Consider the following 22,544-nt stretch of genomic DNA (forward strand, 5'->3'; position numbering starts at 1 on the left):
ACATGAGGAGGGGCCCGACATCTGGGCCAGCCGCAGAGGGAGCCTGCCACCCCTGCGCATCTTCCCCCCTCACCTCACCCTTCTTCTCCCAGAGCCTAGCGAGGTCGAAGACTTTGAGTTGAACTTTACCGGGGGTGTCCCTGGCCCGACGAGCCAGAACCTGCTGTGTGAAATCAAAGATTCACCCACGCCCGTGGTGTTGCACATTGAGGCGGCCTTTAAGGTGCCTGTGATGGGGCCGGGTGGCTAGGCGGGCTGGAAACGGGGGCGCCAGGGTAGGGCACCAAGCCCACACCCGGGTGGCCCAGTGACCGGCCCCTCTGGGTGCCTCAGGGGCCGGCCCTGGTCATCGATGTCTCAGCCCTTCAGTTTGGCTTGCTGCGCCTGGGACAGAAGGCCACCAACTTTATCCAGATCCGGAACCTCAGCCAGCTCCCGGCCACATGGGCCATGAAGGAGAGCCAGGTCTCCCTGCAAGAAAGGCAAGAAGACGTAAGTGCTGTGGTGCCACCCCGCCCCCAGGCGCAGATTAACCCATGTGATGTGTGAGCCGGGACGCCTTGACTCTGAAGCTGGTGCGCTCAGGCTGGGAGAGGAAAAGCCTGCCTGGTGACCTTTGCCTGGCAGTGTCCCCCGACTCCCCATCCTTTCTACCGCAGAGCGGAACCCCGGAGACTGGATTTTCCTGTTCGTCTCTCTGCCTTCTGACACAGAACTAGGACAAGGGTTTCTCCCTCTGTCAGAGTAGCCGGAGTCAGGAAGAAAGTGGGCAGCTGAGTTGGGAGGGAAGCTTCCAAGGCCTCAGGGAAAGGGCAGGCACGCTGCTGGGAGTCCAAGCCTTCCAAGGATCATGCTTGCAGTTTTGAGGACCTGCCACCAGGCGGTGAGCGTGTGACCCAAACCAGAAAGTCTCCGAAAGGAAAATCATGGCCACTAAAATGGCACGCTTCCTTTTTCTCTAAAAATAGAAAATATTAAAAGTGGCTAAGTATTTACTGTCAACTTCTAAATTAGGGCATCATGTCTAAATACCACATTCAATCCTGAGCAAGCCCAAGCCACACCACCAGCAGGCCCAGGAAATCACTGACTCACCACACCCACTCTTCACACGTGGGCGCGGTCGCTGCACGTGGGAGACTGGCTAGGTTAAGAGGGTCTGACCCTCCCTCTAGCTGCAGCTCACCCAGGTTCCCCTGCTGCCCACTTTCTTTCCCCTTGAAAGCTATTCCTCTTCAGCTGGTAGCCTTGCTTCGCCCCTGCGCACTCTGAAACTGAGAAGTGAAGACAGTTTTGTATCGAGTGGCCAAAACCATTGCCACGGGATCTGCTCCACAGGCTTGACGTTAATGCTGGATACCCCCAGGGCTCACTGGTCACCCCACCTGGCTCGGGAAACCAGAGGCTGAAACTGGCACAGCGGGGGGCAGGTGTTCTCAGTAACCTTTTATTCAAATGAAACCTTCATCAGAAACCCAAGATGTAGAGTAGAGTATGAACCAGAGGCCCCCTGACCAGGCATCCTGCCTCTCCCCACATCCTACCCCCCAACTCTAGGACTTCTGGGGAGTCCCTGGGATTTCCCAGAGCACAGCTGGAAACTTATGGACCTCAGCCAGCCGCCTCATTGGATAGATATAGAGAGGGTTGGGGGCTTCCCCAGGGCCACACCACTTCTAGGTGGCAGAATCATATCAGATCCCATTTCCCTGATTCCCAGTCTGTGTTTTTCCTCCCACTGGGAAGAATAACTACATTTTATAATTGAAGTAATTATCAATTTCACGGTGTATTGATTTATGTCCAAATTGAAGCTGGTCGCAATCTCTGTATTCTTGTGAGCTCTCCAAATATTGAGAATTGGGGTTTGTTGGCTGTGCCCAAGTCAGGATCCAGAAACCCACCCCCAGACCAAAGCCTGCCCCCGCTACATACACACATGCCTTGGGCTCCATGTGAAAAACAATGAGCGAAGAACGCAAAGGAGCGCTTCCCTTCCCAGCTCTGCTTGGACCCAATGCTCAGGAGAGACAGCTACTTTTCCTGAGGTGTAGGCCAGCCCTACTCCCCACCCGCCAGTGCCTGGGCAGTGAAACCTCTGCAGCAAGAAAGCACAGGGCCCAAGACAGCACAGCACCGCTGCCAGGGCGGGAGGTGGGCTGGCTCAGGGCAGGGGGTGCCAGGTCACCCTACAGGCAGGTGCCTTGCACTCATTCATGGTCTTGGTCCCAAGGAAGAAAGAGACGACAGAGGAGTTATGTTGTTCCTGGTTGTGACCTTTCAATGCCCAGTGAGACCGTGCTAGTCACTGTGACCCATCTAGGGGCCTGGGGCATACAGTCAGGGGCACTGTCGTCCCCGAGCCTTCTCCCTTCCCTTTTAGCGCCTGGTACGGGGCAGGAGGTAGACACGTCAGGTAAGTGTGAACTCACTGCAGTGGGGGATTAGGTGTGGGGGTGACCATGTGGGGAAAAGATCACCCAAGTTTACCAAAACCAGACTTGGGTCCTGATCATCCACGTGCAGGAAAGCCGATCTACTGTCACTGGGTTGTGGTGAAGGGAAGTGTAGCGTTTATTGTAAGGCGCCAGACAAGGAGAACGTGTGGCTCACGCTCAAAAAGCCCGGAACTCCTGAAGGGTTTCAGCCAAACGTTTTTAAAGACCAGGTGAGGAAAGGGGGTTATAGAGTCTGTGGTCAGCTCGTGCACAGTTCTCTGGTTGGTTGACGACAAGGTAGTGTCACAGCAATTAACGTCATCAATTCCCAGGCTCCAGTACATCGAGGGACTATGTGCTCATGGTCTTCAAGTAGTTAACTTCTTCCATTTGGTGGTGGTTTAAGCATCTGTAAAACAACTTAGGAAACGTGCACCAGTTACTCTTTTCTAGGTGTTTCAGAGAGGAACTAAAGCAGAGGATATGAGGGAGGGGTCTGTCCCGAGAAGACAGTTATAAGCGCAAGGACACATCTGTGGCCACATGGAAGCTTGGGCCCTGCTGTGGTCTGGGGGCTTATACTTCCTTCCTTCCTTGGAGCCGCGGCTCCTGACCCGCACCTGCGCAGTGGGTCCGGAAGACCGCTCAGAGCCACCACTCGGAAGGCGCCTCCCTCTGCCTTCCACTTCCTTTCCTTGGAGACTCACTTTTCATCGACTTCTGATTCTGAGCACTTGCTCACCTGTGCTCCCCTGTCCGCTGTCTTCTTCCGACCCTGGAAGCGCTCAGGGGGCTGGGGGCACAGCTTGGGGGTGACGCTGGTTGGTCATGGCCAGCCCCCAATTCTGCAATTCCAAGGGTCCCCACTGCTCACCCTTCTCCGCATCAGGTGTCTCCCTTCGACATCGAGCCATCGAGCGGCCAAGTACAGCCGCTGGGGGAGTGCAGAGTGAGCATCACCTTGGAGGCCCGGCGCTGCCAGCGTCTGCAGACCGTCCTGGAGCTGGAGGTGGTAGACGGGGCCTGGAGGTAAGGGGATGCAGGGAGCCTGTACAACACACGCGGCATATTCACGGCATATTTATTTATATCATATGTAGTTTCGTGTTCGTAGACGTTTTGGAATTTAAAGGTATTGATAAGACGTTTATAGTATAAAGTTCAGAAATTACAAAAAAGGAAATGAAAATGATCCATAAGCTATTATCTGGACATCATTCACTAGTAATATTATGGGGTATATGTGTGCTTCTAGTGTATGTGTGCTAAAGGAATGAAGGGATGTACAGTAATGCAGCCACTTGGGACAGCGTTCTGTTACCTGGTAGAAGGGTGACAGTACTCTTGGTCCAGCATTAGTCCTGGATACAGTTGCAGAGAAACTTAGACATGTGCAGTGGGAGCCCTGTGCTCATCCTGGAAGGCTCATAGCTGGACTGTTAATGATAGGGAAAAGCTGGAAACAAGAATGTTCATCAGCAGGAGAATGGATGCGAAATAACTGGCAGATTTTTTCTTTTGTTGAGATTCAGTTGACTCGTTACATTGTGTAAGCTTAAGGTGTACAATGTACTGACCTGAGGCTTCCCTGAGCGTCCAGTGGTTAAGACTCTGCACTTGCACTGTCTGGGGCACGAGTTCCATCCCTGGTTGGGGAACTGAGATATCCCACAAGCTGCACAGTGCAGCCAAAAAAAAAAGAAAATACTGACCTGATCCATTTATATGTTTCGGCACGATTGCCACTGAAGTATTAGCTTACACTTCCATCACTTTATGTAATTACATTTTCCTTTTTGTGGTGAGAATAACCAAGTCTCCCAGCAGGTTTGATGTATATAATACAGTATTGTACATAGTCACCATACTTCACATTAGGTCCCCAGGACTTGTTCACATATTAGTTGGAGATTTGTACCCTTAAACAGCATCTCTCCTATTGACCCTGGCCCAGCCCCAGCTGCTGGAAACCACCGTGCTACTCTCTTTCTTTTGGCTTTTTTAGATTCTAGATATAAGTGAGATTATAGAGAATTTGTCTTTCTCAGACTTACCTCACTTAGCACAATGTCCTCAAGGTCCATCCAGGTTGTTGCAAATGGCAGAATTTCCTTCTTTGTCATGGCTGAATAATATTCCACTGTATGCAAAAACCACTTCATCTTTACCCTTCATCTGTTGACAGACACTTAGGGTGCTTCTATACCTTGGCTATTGAGAATAATGCTGCAGTAAACATGGGGATGCAAATATCTCTTTGATATCCTGTTTTCATTCGCTTTGGATATATACTCAAAAGTGGAATTGCTGGGTCAGATGGTAGTTTGATTTTTAATACTTGAGGATCCTTCATACCTCTTCTGTTGTGACTGAACCAATTTACATTCCTACCAGTGGTGAACAAGGGTTCCCTTTTCCCCACTTCCTCAGCAACATTTGTTATCTCTTGTCTTACTAAAGATAGCAGTTCTAACAGGTGTGAAGTCATATCTCATTGTGATTTTGATTTTCATTTCCCTGATGCTTAGTGATACTGAGCATGTCTTCATATACCTGTTGGCTATTTGGATGCCTTCTTTCTGAAAATGTCTAGTTCCTCTGCCCATTTTTAAGTTTGAGTTCTTTACCACTGTGCTACCTGGCCTTGGGAAGACACAAAGGTCTAGGCTTATTGAAATAATTTCTTTGATATGCATCTTAATGAATGCAGGAATTCTATCCTGAATCCCACTCAGGATGCACTGTTGGGAACAGGTACAGTGGCTGCTGGCTTGATGGTTGCAACATCCTTTGTTTACTGAAATGGCAGACTGCATTCTTTGTCTTCCACAGTGTACAAATACTTCTCTCACTTGGCAGGTTGCATTTTCATTTCGTTCACTGTTTCTTTTGCTGTGCAGGAGCTTTTTAGTTTGATGTCGTCTCACCTGTCTATTGGTTTTTATAGGCTATCTGTTTTATTTATTTTGGTGGGAATGCACAGCACGGCCTGTGGTGTGCAGGAGCTTAGGTCCCAAACAGAGGTCGAGCCTGCGCCCCTTGCAGTGGAAGCACAGTCTTCACCGCTGGACTGCTAGGGAAGCCCCTGCCTTGCTCCCTTTTGCTCTTACTGTTTTTTGCTCTTCTTGTGTTTTGTTTGCTCATTTTTGCTCTTACTGTTTTCTGGTACTTTCGGTGTCAGGTCCAAAAAAACATTCCTCAAGATGTCGAGGAACTTCTTCCCTGTGTTTTCTTCCAGGTGTTTTATAGTATAAGGATCAGGTCTTATGTTTAAATCTTTGATCAATTTCAAGTTAGTTTTTGTGAGTGGTATAAGATGAGGGTTCAATTTCATTTTTCTACCTGTGGTTATCCACTTTTCCCAGTACCATTTGTTGAAGACAGTGTCCTTTCCCCATTAGGTGTTTTTTTTTAATTGAAGTAATAGTTAATGTACACTGTTGTGTTAATTTCAAGTGTATAGCAAAGTGACTCAGTTATATATACATATATGTGTGTGTGTGTATTCTTTTATATATATATATTCTTTTGCAGGTTCTTTTCCATTATAGTTTACTACAGAATATTGAGTATAGTTCCTTGTGCTATATATTAGATCCTTGCTGTTTACCTGTTTAACATATAGTACTGTGTATGACCAACCTAGACAACATATTATAAAGCAGAGACATTACTTTCCCAACAAAGGTCCGTCTAGCCAAGGCTATGATTTTTCCCGTGGTCATGCATGGATGTGAGAGTTGGACTATAAAGAAAGCTGAGTGCCGAAGAATTGATGCTTTTGAACTGTTGTGTTGGAGAAGACTCTTGAGAGTCCCTTGGACTGCAGGAGATCCAACCAGTCCATCCTAAAGGAGGTCAGTCCTGGGTGTTCATTGGAAGGACTAATGTCGAAGCTGAAACTCCAATACTTTGGCCACCTGATGCAAAGAGCTGACTCATTGGAAGAGACCCTGATGCTGGGAAAGATTGAGGGCAGGACGAGAAGGGGACGACAGAGGATGAGATGGTTGGATGACATCACCAACTCAATGGACATGGGTTTGGGTGGACTCCGGGAGTTGGTGATGGACAGGGAGGCCTGGCGTGCTGCGGTTCATGGGGTCACAAAGAGTTGGGCATGACTGAGCGACTGAACTGAACTGAATTTATCCTCCTCCCCCACGCTCCACCCCCGCTATCATCTTTGGGAACCATAAATTTGTTTCCTATCTCTGTAAGTCTGTTTCTGATTTTATAAGTTCATTTGTATCTTTTTTTTTTAGATTTTACATATAAGTGATATCATATATTTGTCTTCCTCTGACTGACTTCTCTTAGTGTAATCATCTCTAGGTCCATCCACATTGTTGCAGATGGCATGCTTTAATTCTTTTACGGCTGAGTAATAGGCCATTGCGTATATACAGAACATCTTCTTCATCCATTCATCTGCCGATGGACATTTACCTTGCCTATTGTAAATGGCGCTGCAGTGAATGTTGGGGGTGCGTGTATCTTTTCAGGTAAGACTTTTCTCAAGATAACGTGTCCAGGAGTGGGATTGCTGAATCATATGGTAGCCCTATTTTTATTCTTTAAAGAACCTTCATAATATTTTCCATTGTGGCTACAGCAATTTACATTTCCACCAACAGTGTAGGAAGGTTCCCTTTTCTCTACACACTTCCTAGCACTTACTGTTTGTAGACTTTTTGATGATAGCCGTTCTGATGTGAGGTAATACCTCATTGCGGTTTTGATTAGCATTTCTCTAATAATTAGCAACATTGAGCAGCTTTTCATGTACCTGTTGGCCATCTCTGTCTTCCTTGGAGAAATGTCTGTTTAGCGTGTTCTTGGCTTTCTTGTCGAATGTTAGTTGAGTGTATATGTGGTCCCCTTCATGGATCACAGCCTTGTCACACCAAAGGGGCTTGCATAACTCAGTGAAGCTATGAGTCATGCTGTGCAGGGCCACCCAAGACAAGATGTGGCCCCCTGGAGAAGGGAATGGCAAACCACTGCAGTATTAGAGACACAAGAACCCCATGAGCAGATGAAAAGACAAAAAGATACGACACTGAAAGATGAGCCCCTGCGGTTGGAAGGTATCCAGTATGCTATTGGGGAAGATCAGACAGCAATTACTAAAAACTTCAGAAAGAATGAAGCAGCTGGGCCAAAGCGGAAACGACACTCAGTTGTGAATGTGTGCGATAGTGAAAGTGAAGTCCAATGCTATAGAGAACAGTGTTCATAGGAACTTGGAATGTTAGGTCCATAAATCAAGGTAAACTGGATGTCGTCAAGCAGGAGATGGCAAGAGTGGACATCGATATCTTAGGCATCAGCGAACTAAAATGCGCAGGAATGGGCGACTTTAATTCAGGTAAGCACTTTATCTACTATTGTGGGCAAGAATCCCATAGGAGAAACGGAGTAGCCCTCATAGTCAACAAAAGAGTCCTAAATTCAGTACTTGGGTGCAGTCTCAGAAATGACAGAATGATCTTGCTTCCTTTCCAAGGCAAATCATTCAGTATCACAGTCATCCAAGTCTGTGCTCCAGCCACTAATGCCAAAGAAGCTGAAGTTGAACAGTTCCATGAAGACCTCCTAGAACTAACACCAAAAAAAAGATATTCTCTTCATCACAGGGGATTGAAATGCAGAAGTAGGAAGTCAAGAGAAGATACCTGCAGTAATAGACACATTTGGCCTTGGAGTACAAAGTGAATCAGGTTAACAGCTAACGGAGTTTTGTCAAGAGAACATGCTGGTCATAGCAAACACCCTCGTCCAACAACACAAGAGATGACTCTACATGTGGACACCATCAGATGGTCAATACCAAAATCAGATTGATTTTGTTCTTTGCAGTCGAAGATGGAGACGCCCTATACAGTCAGTGAGAAGAAGACCTGGAGCTTCAGATCCAGGTGGCTCAGATCATGTGGCTCAGAGCATGAACTCTTCATTGCAAAATTCAGGCTTAAATTGAGGCATGTAGGGAAAACCACCAGGCCATTCAGGTACGACCTAAATGAGATCCCTTACAATCATACAGTGGAGGTGATGGATAAATTCAAGGAATTGGATCTGGTAGACAGAGTGCCTGAAGAACTATGGATGAAGGTACATACAAGAGGCAGTGACCAAAACCATCCCCAAGAAAAGCAAGAAGGCAAAGTGATTGTCTGAGGAGGCTTTACAGATAGATAAGGAAAGAAGAGAAGCAAAAGGCAAGGGAGAAAGGGAAAGATAAATCTAACTGAATGCAGAGTTCCAGAGAATAGCAAGGAGAGATAAGAAGTCCTTTTTAAATGAACAATGCAAAAAAAAAAAAAATTAGAGGTAAACAATAGAATAGAAGGGAAAGACTAGAGATCTTGTCAAGAAAATCGGAGAGGTCAAGGGAACATTTCACATGAGAATGGGCATGATAAAGGATAGAAATGGTAAGGATCTAACAGAAGCAGAAGAGGTTAAGACGAGGTGGCAAGAATATATAGAAAAACTATATAACGATAACCCTTATGCGAGACAGCCAGAGACACAGATGTGTAGAACAGTCTTCTGGACTCTGTGGTAGAGGGCGAGGGTGGGATGATTTGCGAGAATGGCATTGAAACATGTATAATATCATATAAGAAACGAATCGCCAGACCAGGTTTGACACATGAGACGGGAGCTCAGGGCTGGTGCACTGGGATGACCCAGAGGGATGGGATGGGGAGGGAGGTGGCAGGGGGGTTCAGGATGGGGAACACATGTACACCTGTGGCGGATTCATGTCAATGTATGGCAAAACCTATACAATATTGTAAAATAAATAAAAGCAACTCAAAAAAAAAACTACATAAAAAAGGTCTTAATGACCCAAATAACCACAGTGATGTAGTCACTCACCTAGAGCTGTACTTCCTGGAGTGTGAAGTTCATTGGGCCTTAGGAAGCATTACTACAGACAAAGCTAGTGGAGGGGATGGAATTCCAGCTGAGCTATTTAAAATCCTAAAAAAATGGTGCTGTTAAAGTGCTGCACTCAATATGCCAGCAAATTTGGAAAACTCAGTGACCACAAGACTGGAAAAGGTCAGTTTTCTTTCCATTCCCAAAGAAGGGCAATGCCAAAGAATGTTCAGACTGCCATACAAGTATACTCATTTCACATGCTAGTAAGGTTATGCTCAAAATCCTTCAAGCTAGGCATCAGCAGTACATGAACTGAGAACTTCCACATGTTCAAGCTGGATTTAGAAAAGGCAGAGGAACCAGAGATCCAATTGCCAACATTCATTGGCTCATAGAGAAAACAAGGGAATTCCAGAAAAACATCTGTTTCTGCTTCACTGACTATATGAAAGCCTTTGACTGTGTGGGTCACAACAAACTGGAAAATTCTTAGAGATGGAAATACCTTACTTGGAAATGCCACCTTACTTGTCTCCTGAGAAACCTGTATGCTGTTAGAACAGCAGTTAGAACTGGACTTGGAACAACAGAGTGGTTCAAAATTGGGAAAGGAGTATGCCAAGGCTGTATATTGCCACCCTGCCTATTTAACTTCTATGCAGAATACATCATGTGAAATGCTGGGCTGGATGAATCACAAGCTGGAGTCAAGATTTCCAGGCAGAATATCAACAACCTCAGATACATGGATGATACTACTCTAATGGTAGAAAGTGAAGAGGATCTAAAGAGCCTCTTGATGAGGGTGAGAGAGTAGAGTGAAAACGCTGGCTTGAAACTCAACAAAATCTAAGATCGTGGTATCCAGTCTCACCACTTCATGGCAAATAGAAGAGAAAATAGTGGAATGAGTAACAGATTTTATTTTCTTGGTGTCCAAAATCACTGTGGATGGTGACTGCAGCCATGAAATTAAACGACATTTTCTCCTTGGAAGGAAAACTATGAGAAACCTAGACATCATATTAAAAAGCAGAGACATCACTTTGCCAACAAACGTCCATATAGTCAAAGCTATGGTTTTTCCAGTAGTCATGTACCCATGTGAGAGTTGGACTATAAAGAAGGGTGAGCACTGAAGAATTGCTGCTTTCCAATTGTGGTGCTGGAGAAGACTCTTGAGATATCAAACCAGTCAATCCTAAAGGGAATCTACCCTCAGTATTCATTGGAAGGATTGATGCTGAAGCTCCAACACTTTGGCTGCCTGATGCGATGAGCCAACTCATTGAAAAAGACCCTGATGCTGGGAAAGATTGAAGGCAAAAGGAGAAGGGGGTGACAGAGGAAGAGATGGTTAGATAGCGTCATTGACTCAGTGGACATGAATTTGAGCAAACTTCAGGAGATAATGAAGTACAGGGGAGCCTGGCGTGCTACAGTACATGGGGTTGCAAAGAATTGGACACAACTTAGTGGCTGAACAACAGCAACAGAAATAGGTGGCATTTTTAAATGAACGAAATACCATAGTATTCTGGGTGGAACACACTGGAGGTTTTGAAGGCTATTAATGATATTCCCTCCCTCATGCTCTTCTTCCCTCCCTCCTTCCTTCTTTTCTGATGGAAAATTTCTTATATAAAAATATTAATGATAGTATAATTGAACACCAGTGACCTTGGTCTGGAACAAGTTGGAACGGTGCTTGGGTTCCCAGCCGGAGACTGAGCCCGGGTTGCACTGGTGAAAGCCCCAGATCCTAGCCACTAGAGTGACAAGGGCCCTGGTCCTTCATCTTTGGGAAAAGAATTTCCGCAAAGATGGAAAGTAGTGAAGCAAGTAAAGTATTTAGTAAAAGTACAGTACGTGTACTTACTTACTCCTTGGAAGAAAAGTTATGACCAACCCAGATAGCATATTCAAAAGCAGAGACATTACTTTGCTGACTAAGGTCCGTCTAGTCAAGGCTATGGTTTTTCCGGTGGTCATGTATGGATGTGAGAGCTGGACTGTGAAGAAGGCTGAGCACCGAAGAATTGATGCTTTTGAACTGTGGTGTTGGAGAAGACTCTTGAGAGTCCCTTGGACTGCAAGGAGATCCAACCAGTCCATTCTGAAGGAGATCAGCCCTGGGATTTCTTTGGAAGGGATGATGCTAAAGCTGAAAACTCCAGTACTTTGGCCACCTCATGCGAAGAGTTGACTCATTGGAAAAGACTTTGATGCTGGGAGGGATTGGGGGCAGGAGGAGAAGGGGACGACCGAGGATGAGATGGCTGGATGGCATCACCGACTCGATGGATGTGAGTCTGAGTGAACTCCGGGAGCTGGTGATGGACAGGGAGGCCTGGTGTGCTGCGATTCATGGGGTCTCAAAGAGTCGGACACGACTGAGCGACGGAACTGAACTGACAGTATGTGTGGATAGACACAAGGGCAGACTCAGAGGGAGAGTCCCGAGTTGCTGAGTCGTGCCCTCATGATGACTTGAGTTACTTTTATGGGGCATTTCTGCCGGGTTTCCTGGGGCCGATCATGCTGATGTGCCTGGTTCACGTCTGCTGTATCTCAGGATCCTTCCATGTGCCTGCACGCATCTCTTTGACCTTCAAGGAACCTTTCTGTGCATGTGTGGCCAGGGAGGTCTCCTGACTTCAGGAATGAGAAATATGTGCTCCGGGCAGGGCTCAATGGTAGCTTAGCATCATTCCCCTTTGACCTTCAAGGCGCCTTTCTGCGCATGTGTGGTCAGGGAGGTCTCCTGACTTCAGGAATGAAAAGTATGTGGTCTGGGCAGGGCCCAGCCTCCTCCCTTAATTGTCCTGCTAGTCTTGTCTTGGAGTTTCAGTCCATAGGGAATAAATCTCCAGTTGCTTTACCCTCAGAGGGGCCTATCCACCTCCTGTCTGATAATGAGCCCCTGTGTATCCATCATCTACCTTCAACAATTATCAAACCATTGCAAATACTGTATCATCCACATGCTTCGCCCACTTCTTCCCACCCCTTCTCAAACTATTTTGAAGCAAAACATTTATTTTCTTTAATTGACTGGTGGTAATATTTTGCTTCTTAAGCTGGACAAGGGTGGAACACAGATGTTCTTTTCATTATTATTGTTTTAATGGTATATATATATATATATATATATATATATATATATATATATATATATATATTTAAACTGTGTGTTTGTTTTGTACTTGTTTCACCATGTATTTTGTTATAAAAACACCTAACTGCTTGTTTTAGATCCTCATGAGTTCTTAATGTATCCTCCAAAGAGAATGTGCCAGTTTATACTTTCACCTCCAGGCAATGAGACTACCCATCACCCCAGACCCTCACAGTCAGATATCTTCAGGCTGTACTTGAACCAGCAACAGGGGGAAAGTCCCAGCAGAGTCTCGTTCAAACGTGCTTCCCCACAACTACTGTCGTGGGCCTCAGGATGAGTCTCTTCACACTCAGCTGTAACTGCATGGTTCCTCCTGGTCCTTACACACGGTTAAGTCTGTTTTCTCCTCAGGGGGAGTCAATGCCTTTTCTTCAGTCTTTTCTTATTTCCTTTCTTATCTGTATTCTTTCTTCATAAAGGGCCTTGTATTAGTCAGAATATTTACAGTTGCAAGTGATGGAAATATAACAGTTTAGGCAGGAAAGGGGAACCATTGGCTCACATACCTGGGCATTCCTGCCCTGCCCAATCCAGGGGCTCCAGCCTCTTGTCTGGGCTTCTACTTCTTGCTCCTTCTCCACCCTCCATCCCTCTTCCCACATCCATCCTTCCACACAGCTACTCTCTCTTTGTTGGCCTTTCTCTCCCCTATTGGCAGGGGCCCTTGGCCACAATGCCCCAGGGAAGGAGGCCACTTAGAGCTCCAAGCTCAAAGACTTCCAACTTAATAACAACTCCATGAAGAATGAAAATGCTTTCTCCAGAGATATAATCTGATTGGATCTCTTTGGTCCCTGCCCCCTCCATACACTGCAGTGGGGAGAATCTGGCTCCAAAAGAAGCACTGGGAAAGCTTGCCAGACAGTAAAAACAGTAGCTACCGTAGCCCAGCACAAATCTGCTGGATCTGTAGTGCATGGAGTTAAGCATTTTCCTTGTATACTCTATCTCTTGGGGTTTTTCTCCTCGTAGGGATACGTCCTTGGCCCTGCAGATCACTAACTTGGTCTCTGATGGATGCACCTGTTCCAACCTCTTTTGTTTGTGATGTGTTCCTTTTCTGTAGCTATCTGTTCAGTTCAGTCGCTCGGTTGTATCTGACTCTTTGTGACCCCATGGACTGCAGCATGCCAGGCTTCCCTGTCCATCACCAACTCCTGGGGCTTACTCAAACTCATGTCCATTGAGTCAGTGATGCCATCCAAGCATCTCATCCTCTGTCGTCCCCTTCTCCTCCCAAATTCAATCATTCCCAGCATCAGGGTGTTTTCAGTGAGTCAGTTCTTCACATCAGGTAGCCAAAGTATTGGAGTTTCAGCTTCAGCATCATTCCTTCTAAAGAATATTCAGGACTGATTTCCTTTAGGATGGACTGGTTGGATCTCCTTGCTGTCCAAGGGACTCTCAAGAGTCTTCTCCAACACCACAGTTCAAAAGCATCAATTCTTCAGCACTCAGCTTTCTTCACAGTCCAACTCTCACATCCATACATGACTACTGGAAAAACCAAAGCTTTGACTAGATGGACCTTTGCTGGCAAAGTAGTGTCTCTGCTTTTTAATATCCTGTCTAGGTTGGTCATAGCTTTTCTTCCAAGGAGCAAATGTCTTTTAATTTCATGGCTGTGGTCACCAGCTGCAGTGATTTTGGAGGCCAAAGAATAAAGTCTTTCACTGTTTCCGTTGTTTCCTCATCTGTTTGCCATGAAGTGATGGGACCAGATGCCATGATCTTAGTTTTCTGAATGTCGAGTTTTAAACCAACTTTTTCACTCTCCTCTTTCACTTTCATCAAGAGGCTTTTTAGTTCTTTGCTTTCTGCCATAAGGGTGGTATCATCAGCATATCTGAGATTATTGATGTTTCTCCCAGAACTTTTGATTCCAGCTTGTGCTTCATCCAACCCAGCATTCCTCATGATGTGGTCTGCATATAAGGTAAATAACCAGGGTGACAATATACAGCCTTGACGGACTCCTTTCCCGATTTGGAACCAGTCTGTTGTTCAAAGTCCAGTTCTAGCTGTTGCTTCCTGACCTGCATACAGATTTCTCAGAAGGCCGGTTAAGTGGTCTGGTATTCCCATCTCTTTCAGAATTTTCCACAGTTTATTGTGATCCACACAGTCAAAGGCTTTGACATAGTCAATAAAGCAGAAGTAGATGTTTTTCTGGAACTCTCTTGCTTTTTTGGTGATCCAGTGGATGTTGGCAATTTGATCTCTGGTTCTTCTGCCTTTTCGAAAACCAGCTTGAACATCTGGAATTTCATGGTTCACGTATTGCTAAAGCCTGGCTTGGAGAAATTTGAGCATTACTTTACTAGCTTGTGAGATGAGTGCAATTGTGCGGTAGTTTGAGCATTCTTTGGCATTGCCTTTCTTTGGGATTGGAATGAAAACTGACCTTTTCCAGTCCTGTGGCCACTGCTGAGTTTTCCAAATTTGCTGGCATATTGAGTGCAACACTTTCACAGCATCATCTTTTAGGATTTGAAATAGCTCAACTGGAATTCCATCACCTCCACTAGCTTTGTTCATAGTGATGCTTCCTAAGGTCGACTTTACTTTGTATTCTAGGATGTCTGGCTTTAGGTGAGTGATCACACCATCATGGTTATCTGGGTCATGAAGATGTTTTTTGTATAGTTCTGTTCATTCTTGCCACCTCCTCTTAATATCTTCTGCTTCTGTTAGGTCCATACCATTTCTGTCCTTTATTGTGCCCATCTTTGCATGAAATGTTCCCTTGGTATCTCTAATTTTCTTGAAGAGATCTCTAGTCTTTCCCATTCTGTTCTTTTCCTCTATTTCTTTGCATTGATCACCGAGGAAGACTTTCTTATCTCTCCTTGCTATTCTTTGGAACTCTGCATTCAAGTGGATATATCTCTCTGTCTGTCACTGTCTTACAAAGCCCTCTTTTTGTGTTTCCTCACATTTTGGTTTGGAATCCTTTGGTTTTGGATTTTTCTTCTACATCTGAGAATCCTTGGCTGCCCACTCCTGCCTTTCTGGAGGAGGAAGTTGGTTTGCATAAGGAGCTGGTGGTATCAGATTCCTCTGGGTAAGTGGGTATAGGAGTGGAAGGTGTCCTCCTCCCAGGACTGAAGTGTGTGTGTGAGTAGCCTCAGGGCTTCCGGAATAACCTTAGAGGAAGGGGCCTTTGAGAAAGACAACGCAGGACAAGCAGTCAGGGAAACCCACACTGGCCAGCTTCACAAGTCAGCCCCTTCCTTCCTTCATAAACAAGATCTCTTTGGGTGGTTTTCTGTGTAAAACAGGTTGGAAGCCCAGTGTTACCGCAGGATCTGAAGGGACCTCTCTCCAGGGCCACATCTACCTTCTTCATCGAGGGTGGGGGTGGGGGAAATCCTGCTGCAGGATTTACCAGTCTGCCACAGCATAATGCCTGAACTCTGGGAGCTAACCTGGCCGAACCAGCTGCACCGATCTCCCAGCACGCCTGTAGTTATACCTCCCGGCTCTCTCCCCTCAGCCCACCCTGCCCTGCGTGCTGCATCAAGGGATCTCTGCTTGGCCTTCTCCAGGGGTCTTAAGTAATAGTTTTGTTCTCTGTTTTATCACTTAACCTTTCTTTTAGTTTTTTTTCCTCATTGGAATAGCATTATATTTGCTTCCTTGTTCTTTGTTCAGAATTTTCCACAAGTAGGTCATGATGTTAACATTATAATATATCTCATTATAATAATGATACACAGGGCAAATATGATAGCTGCCAATCCCAACCCACTGTCCCTCCTTCTCCACTCTGCTCTCCTACTCCTTCTCTTCCTCAGCCATACTTGTGACCATCTCTCCTTTAATGGTGGACTGCCCTGGTGGCTCAGTGGTAAAGAATCCGCCTGCCAGTGTAGGAGACATGGGTTCGATTCCTGGGTCAGGAGGATCCCCTGGAGAAAGAAATGGCAATCCACCGTAGTATTCTTGCCTGGAAAATCTCATGGTCAGAGGAGTATGGTGAGCTGCAGTCCTTGGGGTTGCAAAAGACACAACTTAGCGACTAAACAACAGTTCTTTAATGGCACTCATCCCGAGTGTGAAGTGGTATTTCACTGAGGATTTGACTTGAATTTCCCTTATGGCACATAATACTTAGCATCTTTCAGGAGCTTACCGGCCACTTGTAGATCCTCTTTGGAGAACTGTCTCTTGAGTTCTTTGCTCATTTTTAAAAAATAGGGTTCTTTGTCTTTTTGTTATTGAGATAAAGGTATTCTTTTTCTTTTTTTTAGGTTAAGTGTTCTTTTTATATACATGTCTCTTACTCAGTTCAGTTCAGTCGCTCAGTCGTGTCCGACTCTTTGAGACCCCATGAATCGCAGCATGCCACGCCTCCCTGTCCATCACCAACTCCCGGAGTTCACTCAGACTCACATCCATCGAGTCGGTGATGCCATCCAGCCATCTCATCCTCGGTCGTCCCCTTCTCCTCCTGCCCCCAATCCCTCCCAGCATCAAAGTCTTTTCCAATGAGTCAACTCTTCGCATGAGGTGGCCAAAGTACTGGAGTTTCAGCTTTAGCATCATCCCTTCCAAAGAAATCCCAGGGCTGATCTCCGTCAGAATGGACTGGTTGGATCTCCTTGCAGTCCAAGGGACTCTCAAGAGTCTTCTCCAACACCACAGTTCAAAAGCATCAATTCTTTGGCGCTCAGCCTCCTTCACAGTCCAACTCTCACATCATACATGACCAATGGAAAAACCGTAGCCTTGTCTAGATGGACTTTAGTCAGCAAAGTAATGTCTCTGCTTTTGAATATGTTATCTAGGTTGGTCATAACTTCCCTTCCAAGGAGTAAGCATTTTTTAATTTCATGACTGCAGTCACCATCTGCAGTGATTTTGGAGTCCAAAAAAATAAAATCTGACACTGTTTCCCCATCTATTTCCCATGAAGTGATGGGACCAGATGCCATGATCTTCATTTTCTGAACGTTGAGCTTTAAGCCAACTTTTTCATTCTCCTCTTTCACTTTCATCAAGAGGCTTTTTAGTTCCTCTTCACTTTCTGCCATAAGGGTGGTGTCATCTGCATATCTGAGGTTATTGAGATTTCTCCCAGCAATCTTGATTCCAGCTTGTGCTTCTTCCAGCCCAGCGTTTCTCATGATGTACTCTGCATAGAAGTTAAATAAGCAGGGTGACAATATACAGCCTTGACGTACTCCTTTCCTGATTTGGAACCAGTCCGTTGTTCCATGTCCAGTTCTAACTGTTGCTTCCTGACCTGCATACAGATTTCTCAAGAGGCAGGTCAGGTGGTCTGGTATTCCCATCTCTTTCAGAATTTTCCATAGTTTATTGTGATCCACACAGTCAAAGGCTTTGGCATAGTCAATAAAGCAGAAATAGATGTTTTTCTGGAACGCTCTTGCTTTTTCCATGATCCAGCGGATGTTGGCAATTTGATCTCTGGTTCCTCTGCCTTTTCTAAAACCAGCTTGAACATCAGGAAGTTCATGGTTCACGTATTGCTGAAGCCTGGCTTGTTCTCTTATTAGATATATGGTTTTCAAGTCTCTTCTCCCATTCTGAGAACTGTCTTGTCACGTGTGTGTGTGTGTGATCTATCACCTTATTTTCGGCTGCGCTGGGTCTCCGTTGCTGTGCGCGGGTTTCCTCTAGTTGCAGCGGGCAGAGGCTGCTCGCTGTTGCAGGGCTCAGGCCCCTTGCAGCAGTGGCTTCTCTCGCTGTGGAGCACGGGCTCTGGGCACATGGGCTTGCAGGGGCCGGGTTGCCCCACGGCATGTGGAATTTTCCCAGACCAGGGACTGAATCTATGTCCCCTGCATCAGCAGGCAGATTCTTAACCAGTAGACCACCAGGGATGTCCCTCTTTTCACTTTCTTGATGGTGTACTTGGAAGCACAGAAGGTTTTAATTTTGGTAAATTCCCAGTTTATGTATTTTTCTCTTTTGTGGCTTATGCTTTTGGTATTATACCTGTGAAACCACCGCCTAATGTCAGAAAGATTTACTCACATGTTTTCTTCAAAGAGTTTTATAGTTTTAGCTCTTATTTTTAGGTCTCTGATCCATTTTGAGTTAGTTTTGAAATCAAGAAGTATGAATTCTCCAACTTCATTTCTCTTTCTCAAGATTGTTTTGGCTATTCTGGGTCCTTTGAATTTCTGTATGAATTTTAGAAGCAGTTTATCAGTGTCTACAAAGACCTAGCTGGGATTTTAATAGGGAGCACATTGAATTTGCATGTCTGATCTGGGGAGTATTGCCCTCCTGACAATATTAAGTCTTCCCATCCTTTAACAGGAAAATGTCTTTCCATTTATTTAGGTTGTTTTTCATTTCTTTCAGTGATGTTTTGTAATTTTCAGTGTATAAGTCTTATACTTTTTTGTTAAAATTATTTCTAAGGATTGTGTCATTTTTGATGCTTTTGGAAATGAAGTCTTCTTAATCACACTTTATGATTGTTCATTGCTAGTGTGTAGAAATACAAATAGTTTTTTGTATTTTGACCTTGTACCCTATAACCTTGCTGATACGTTACTTCTAGTGGTTTTCTAAATAGAAGATTGTGTCATCTGCATTTAGAGATAATTTTACATCTGCATTTCTTTTATTTTTCCTGCCTAATGGACCTAATAATACTCCAGTTCAGTGGGCTTTGCTGGTGGCTCAGAGGTTAAAGCATCTGCGTGGAATGCGGGAGACCTGGGTTTGATCCCTGGGTTGGGAAGATTCCCTGGAGAAGGAAATGGCAATCCACTCTAGTACTCTTGCCTGGAGAATCCCATGGAGGGAGGAGCCTGGTAGGCTACAGTCCATGGACTTGCAAAGAGTCAGACACGACTGAGCGACTTCACTTTCACTTTCAGTGTTGAATGGAAGAGGCAAGAGTGGGAATCTTCACCCTAGTTCTAAAATACACAGATGAAGTCAGTGTCTGGACATCCTTACCTTTTTCCTTATCTTAAAAGGAAAACAGTCTTTACCTTTAAGTCCAATATTAACTGTAGGCTTTTTGTAGGTATCCTTTTTCAGGTTGAGGAAGTTTCCTTCTGTTCCTAGTTTGCTGGTTTTCCTCATGAAAGAATGTTAGATTTCATTGACTGTATTTTCTGCGTTGTTTGAAATGACCATGTCCTTTGTCCTTTTTTTAAATTAATGTAGTATTTTACGCTGATTTTTGTATTTTAAACCCAAATTTTATTTCTTATTTGACTTCGTGCTTATTTGGGAGTGTGTTGTTTAATTTACACATATTTTCATTTATTTATTTATTGTTGGCCACATTGTGCAATTTGTGGGATCTTAGTTCCCCAACCAGGTATTGAACCTGAGCCCTCAGCAGTGAAAGCACAGAGTCCTAACCACTCGACCACTAAGGAGCTCCCTGTTCTGTCCACTGTTTAAAATGACGTATTGAAATCTCTGATCTTTATTGTTTTGAATTTTTATTGGAATATTTACATTCACAGTGTTGTGTTAATTTCAGGTATACAGCAAAGCGAATCAGTTATACATATATCCACTCTTTCTTTTTTAGGCTCTTTCCCCGTGTAGGCTATTACAGAGCACTGAGTAGAGGTCCCTGTGCTGTACAGCAGGTCTTACTAGTTACCTGTTTTATCCATAGTAGTCGCAGTCTCCCAGTTATCCCCCACCCCTTATCCCCTGCTAACCTTGCTTCCTACGTTTGTGACTCTACTTTTGTTCTGTAAATAAATTCGTTTGTAGTCTATTTTTTTAGATTTCACCTGTAGGCAATGTCATGTATTCTTCCTTCACTGTCTGCCTTACTTCACTCGGTAGGACCGTCTCTAGCATCGGTGTTGCTGCAGACGGCACGACCTCGTCCTTTCTGTGGCTGAGCACCATTCTCCTGTGTACGCGGGCTGCATCTCCATCACTCCTCTTGACGGACATCTAGTTCACGTCCACGTCCTTCCTGTTGCGGGTATCTTTCTGCAGCCCTAGTGGGATTGCAGGATCATGTGGCCGTTCTGTTTTTAGTTTCTTAAGTGGCCTCCGCCGTGGCTCTGCCAGGCTCCATTCCTATCGACAGCATACCCTTTTCTCCACGCCCTCTCTAGCAATTTACTGTTTGTAGACTTTTTGACCTTTCTGACTGGTGATACCTCATTGTAGTTTTGATTTGCATTTCCCTAATAATTAGTGAATTATTTTTCATGTGCTTTTTGCCCGGCCATCTAATCATTATTTTTGAATGGTTGATTTCTCCCTTCAGTGCTATCATTTTTTGCTTCATGTATTTTGGGACTCTGTAGTTAGATGTTTGTATTTATAACTGCAGTTAAGCCTCATTTTCAAAGATATTTTACAGCTTTTACAAGGACAAATTTTTTCTTATTTGATATTCTTTTCTTCCGATTTTTTTTTTTCCACTTTTTGGCTGCACCTTGCAGCATGTAGGATCTTCCGCAATGAGGACCGAACCTGCGCCCTCTGCATTGGAAATGTGCAGTCTTCACCAGTGGCATGCCAGGGAAGTCCATTCTTATCTGATACTCTTGAAGATTGCCAGGGTGACTTAGATGGCAGAGGCTTTTTTGTCCTTAATTATTGAACAAAGTGAACAAAACTCAGGAACTTACGGCAAAAAAATGGATCTGGGGAGAAAGTTAAGAAAAGAAAAGATAGCATGAAGACATCCTTGTGACGGAACTATTCTGCGTCTCGACTGTGGTGGTGTCACGGGTATCTACATGTGATAAAATTGTGTAGAGGTAAATACAGATTAGTGCATGTCAGCTTCATGGGGTCCGAATAAGACTGCTGGACTGGATCCATCTCGGTCTCCTGCTTGTGACGTGGTGCCGTCATTATGCAAACTGTTACTGTTGGGAAATCGGGTGAAGCGTATACTTGGATCCCTTTGTATTTTTGTTGTTGTTGTTACAGTTGCATGGGAATATACAGTTATTGCAAAATAAAAAATTAAAAGCAAAATACATGTTATCCCCATTCCTTACATAAGGAAAAAAATACCCTCAGACATATTTGGGTAGGTCTGTTTCTAGGTTTTTTAACATTGTTCCATTGATTTGCTGTGTATCTCCCTACCAGTAACACAGTCCCTTGATTGATATAGCTGTATCAATATCCCGTAGTCTTAATATCCAGTAGACTAATTTCCTACTTTATTAATCTTCAGTCTGTATCCTTTATCTTTCTATATAAATTTTCAAATAAACTTGTCTATATCTATAAAAATCATGGCTAGGAGTTTGATAAGAACTGTGTTAAACCTAATAGATCATTTTTGGGAGAACTGACATATATGTTGAGTCTGTTAATCTGTGATTGTGATTTATGCCTCTCTGTTTATTGTCATCTTCGCTTTCTTTCATCAGCATTTCGTAGTTTTCAGCACACAAGTTCTGTATGTGTTTAATTAGAGATTTGCCTGTTTCACTTTTTTGAGTAATTGTCAGTGGGATTATACTTTTAACTTCTGTTTCTACATGTTCCTTGTTAGCCTGTAAACATGTGATCGAGTTTGGAATTCCTTGCGGTCTGGTAGTTAAAACTCTACACTGTTTCACTGCTGGGGGCTCAGCAGGTTCTATCCCTGGTCGGGGAACTACAAAATCTCACAAGCCGCCTGATGCAGCCAAAAAAAAATGTCATTGATTTTTATATGTTGATTTTTAGCCCATCACTTTGCTGACTCACTGATTAGTTCCAAGAGTTTTTATTATAGATTCTTTGGGATTTTCTACAAAGACGGTCATGTCATATGCATATGGGTAGGTTTTACTTCTTTTCTGATGAGTATGCCTTTTATCCTCCGTGTTCCAGCCACCTTCCCGTGTATGCTGAGGTGCAGGAGCCCTACGTGTACCTGCAGAGCAGCCAGGTGGAGGTCCCCAACCTCTACCTGGGCGTGCCCACCAAGATGGCCATCACACTCGTCAATGGCACGCTCCTGCCCACCCACTTCCACTGGGGCAAGGTACACGAGCCCACTCCGTTGGGCCCCACCCTTGCAGCTCTCAACCCCAGAGGCCCATGTTGAGGGG

The 22,544-nt window shown here is 44.7% G+C and overlaps 1 protein-coding gene across 1 annotated transcript in view; it reads left to right on the forward strand.

Moving 5' to 3' along the window:
- Positions 1–22,544, forward strand: part of DLEC1 (DLEC1 cilia and flagella associated protein) — an 88,536-nt gene that overhangs the window by 55,041 nt on the left and 10,951 nt on the right. The window contains exons 17-20 of the mRNA XM_068982411.1: positions 93–223; positions 334–492; positions 3,328–3,467; positions 22,324–22,477. Of these exons, the coding sequence (XP_068838512.1) occupies positions 93–223; positions 334–492; positions 3,328–3,467; positions 22,324–22,477 (584 nt within the window). The remainder of the gene's footprint in view (positions 1–92; positions 224–333; positions 493–3,327; positions 3,468–22,323; positions 22,478–22,544) is intronic.

The sequence above is a fragment of the Capricornis sumatraensis genome, chromosome 10 (genome assembly GCF_032405125.1).
Source record: "Capricornis sumatraensis isolate serow.1 chromosome 10, serow.2, whole genome shotgun sequence".
Lineage (NCBI taxonomy): Eukaryota > Metazoa > Chordata > Mammalia > Artiodactyla > Bovidae > Capricornis > Capricornis sumatraensis.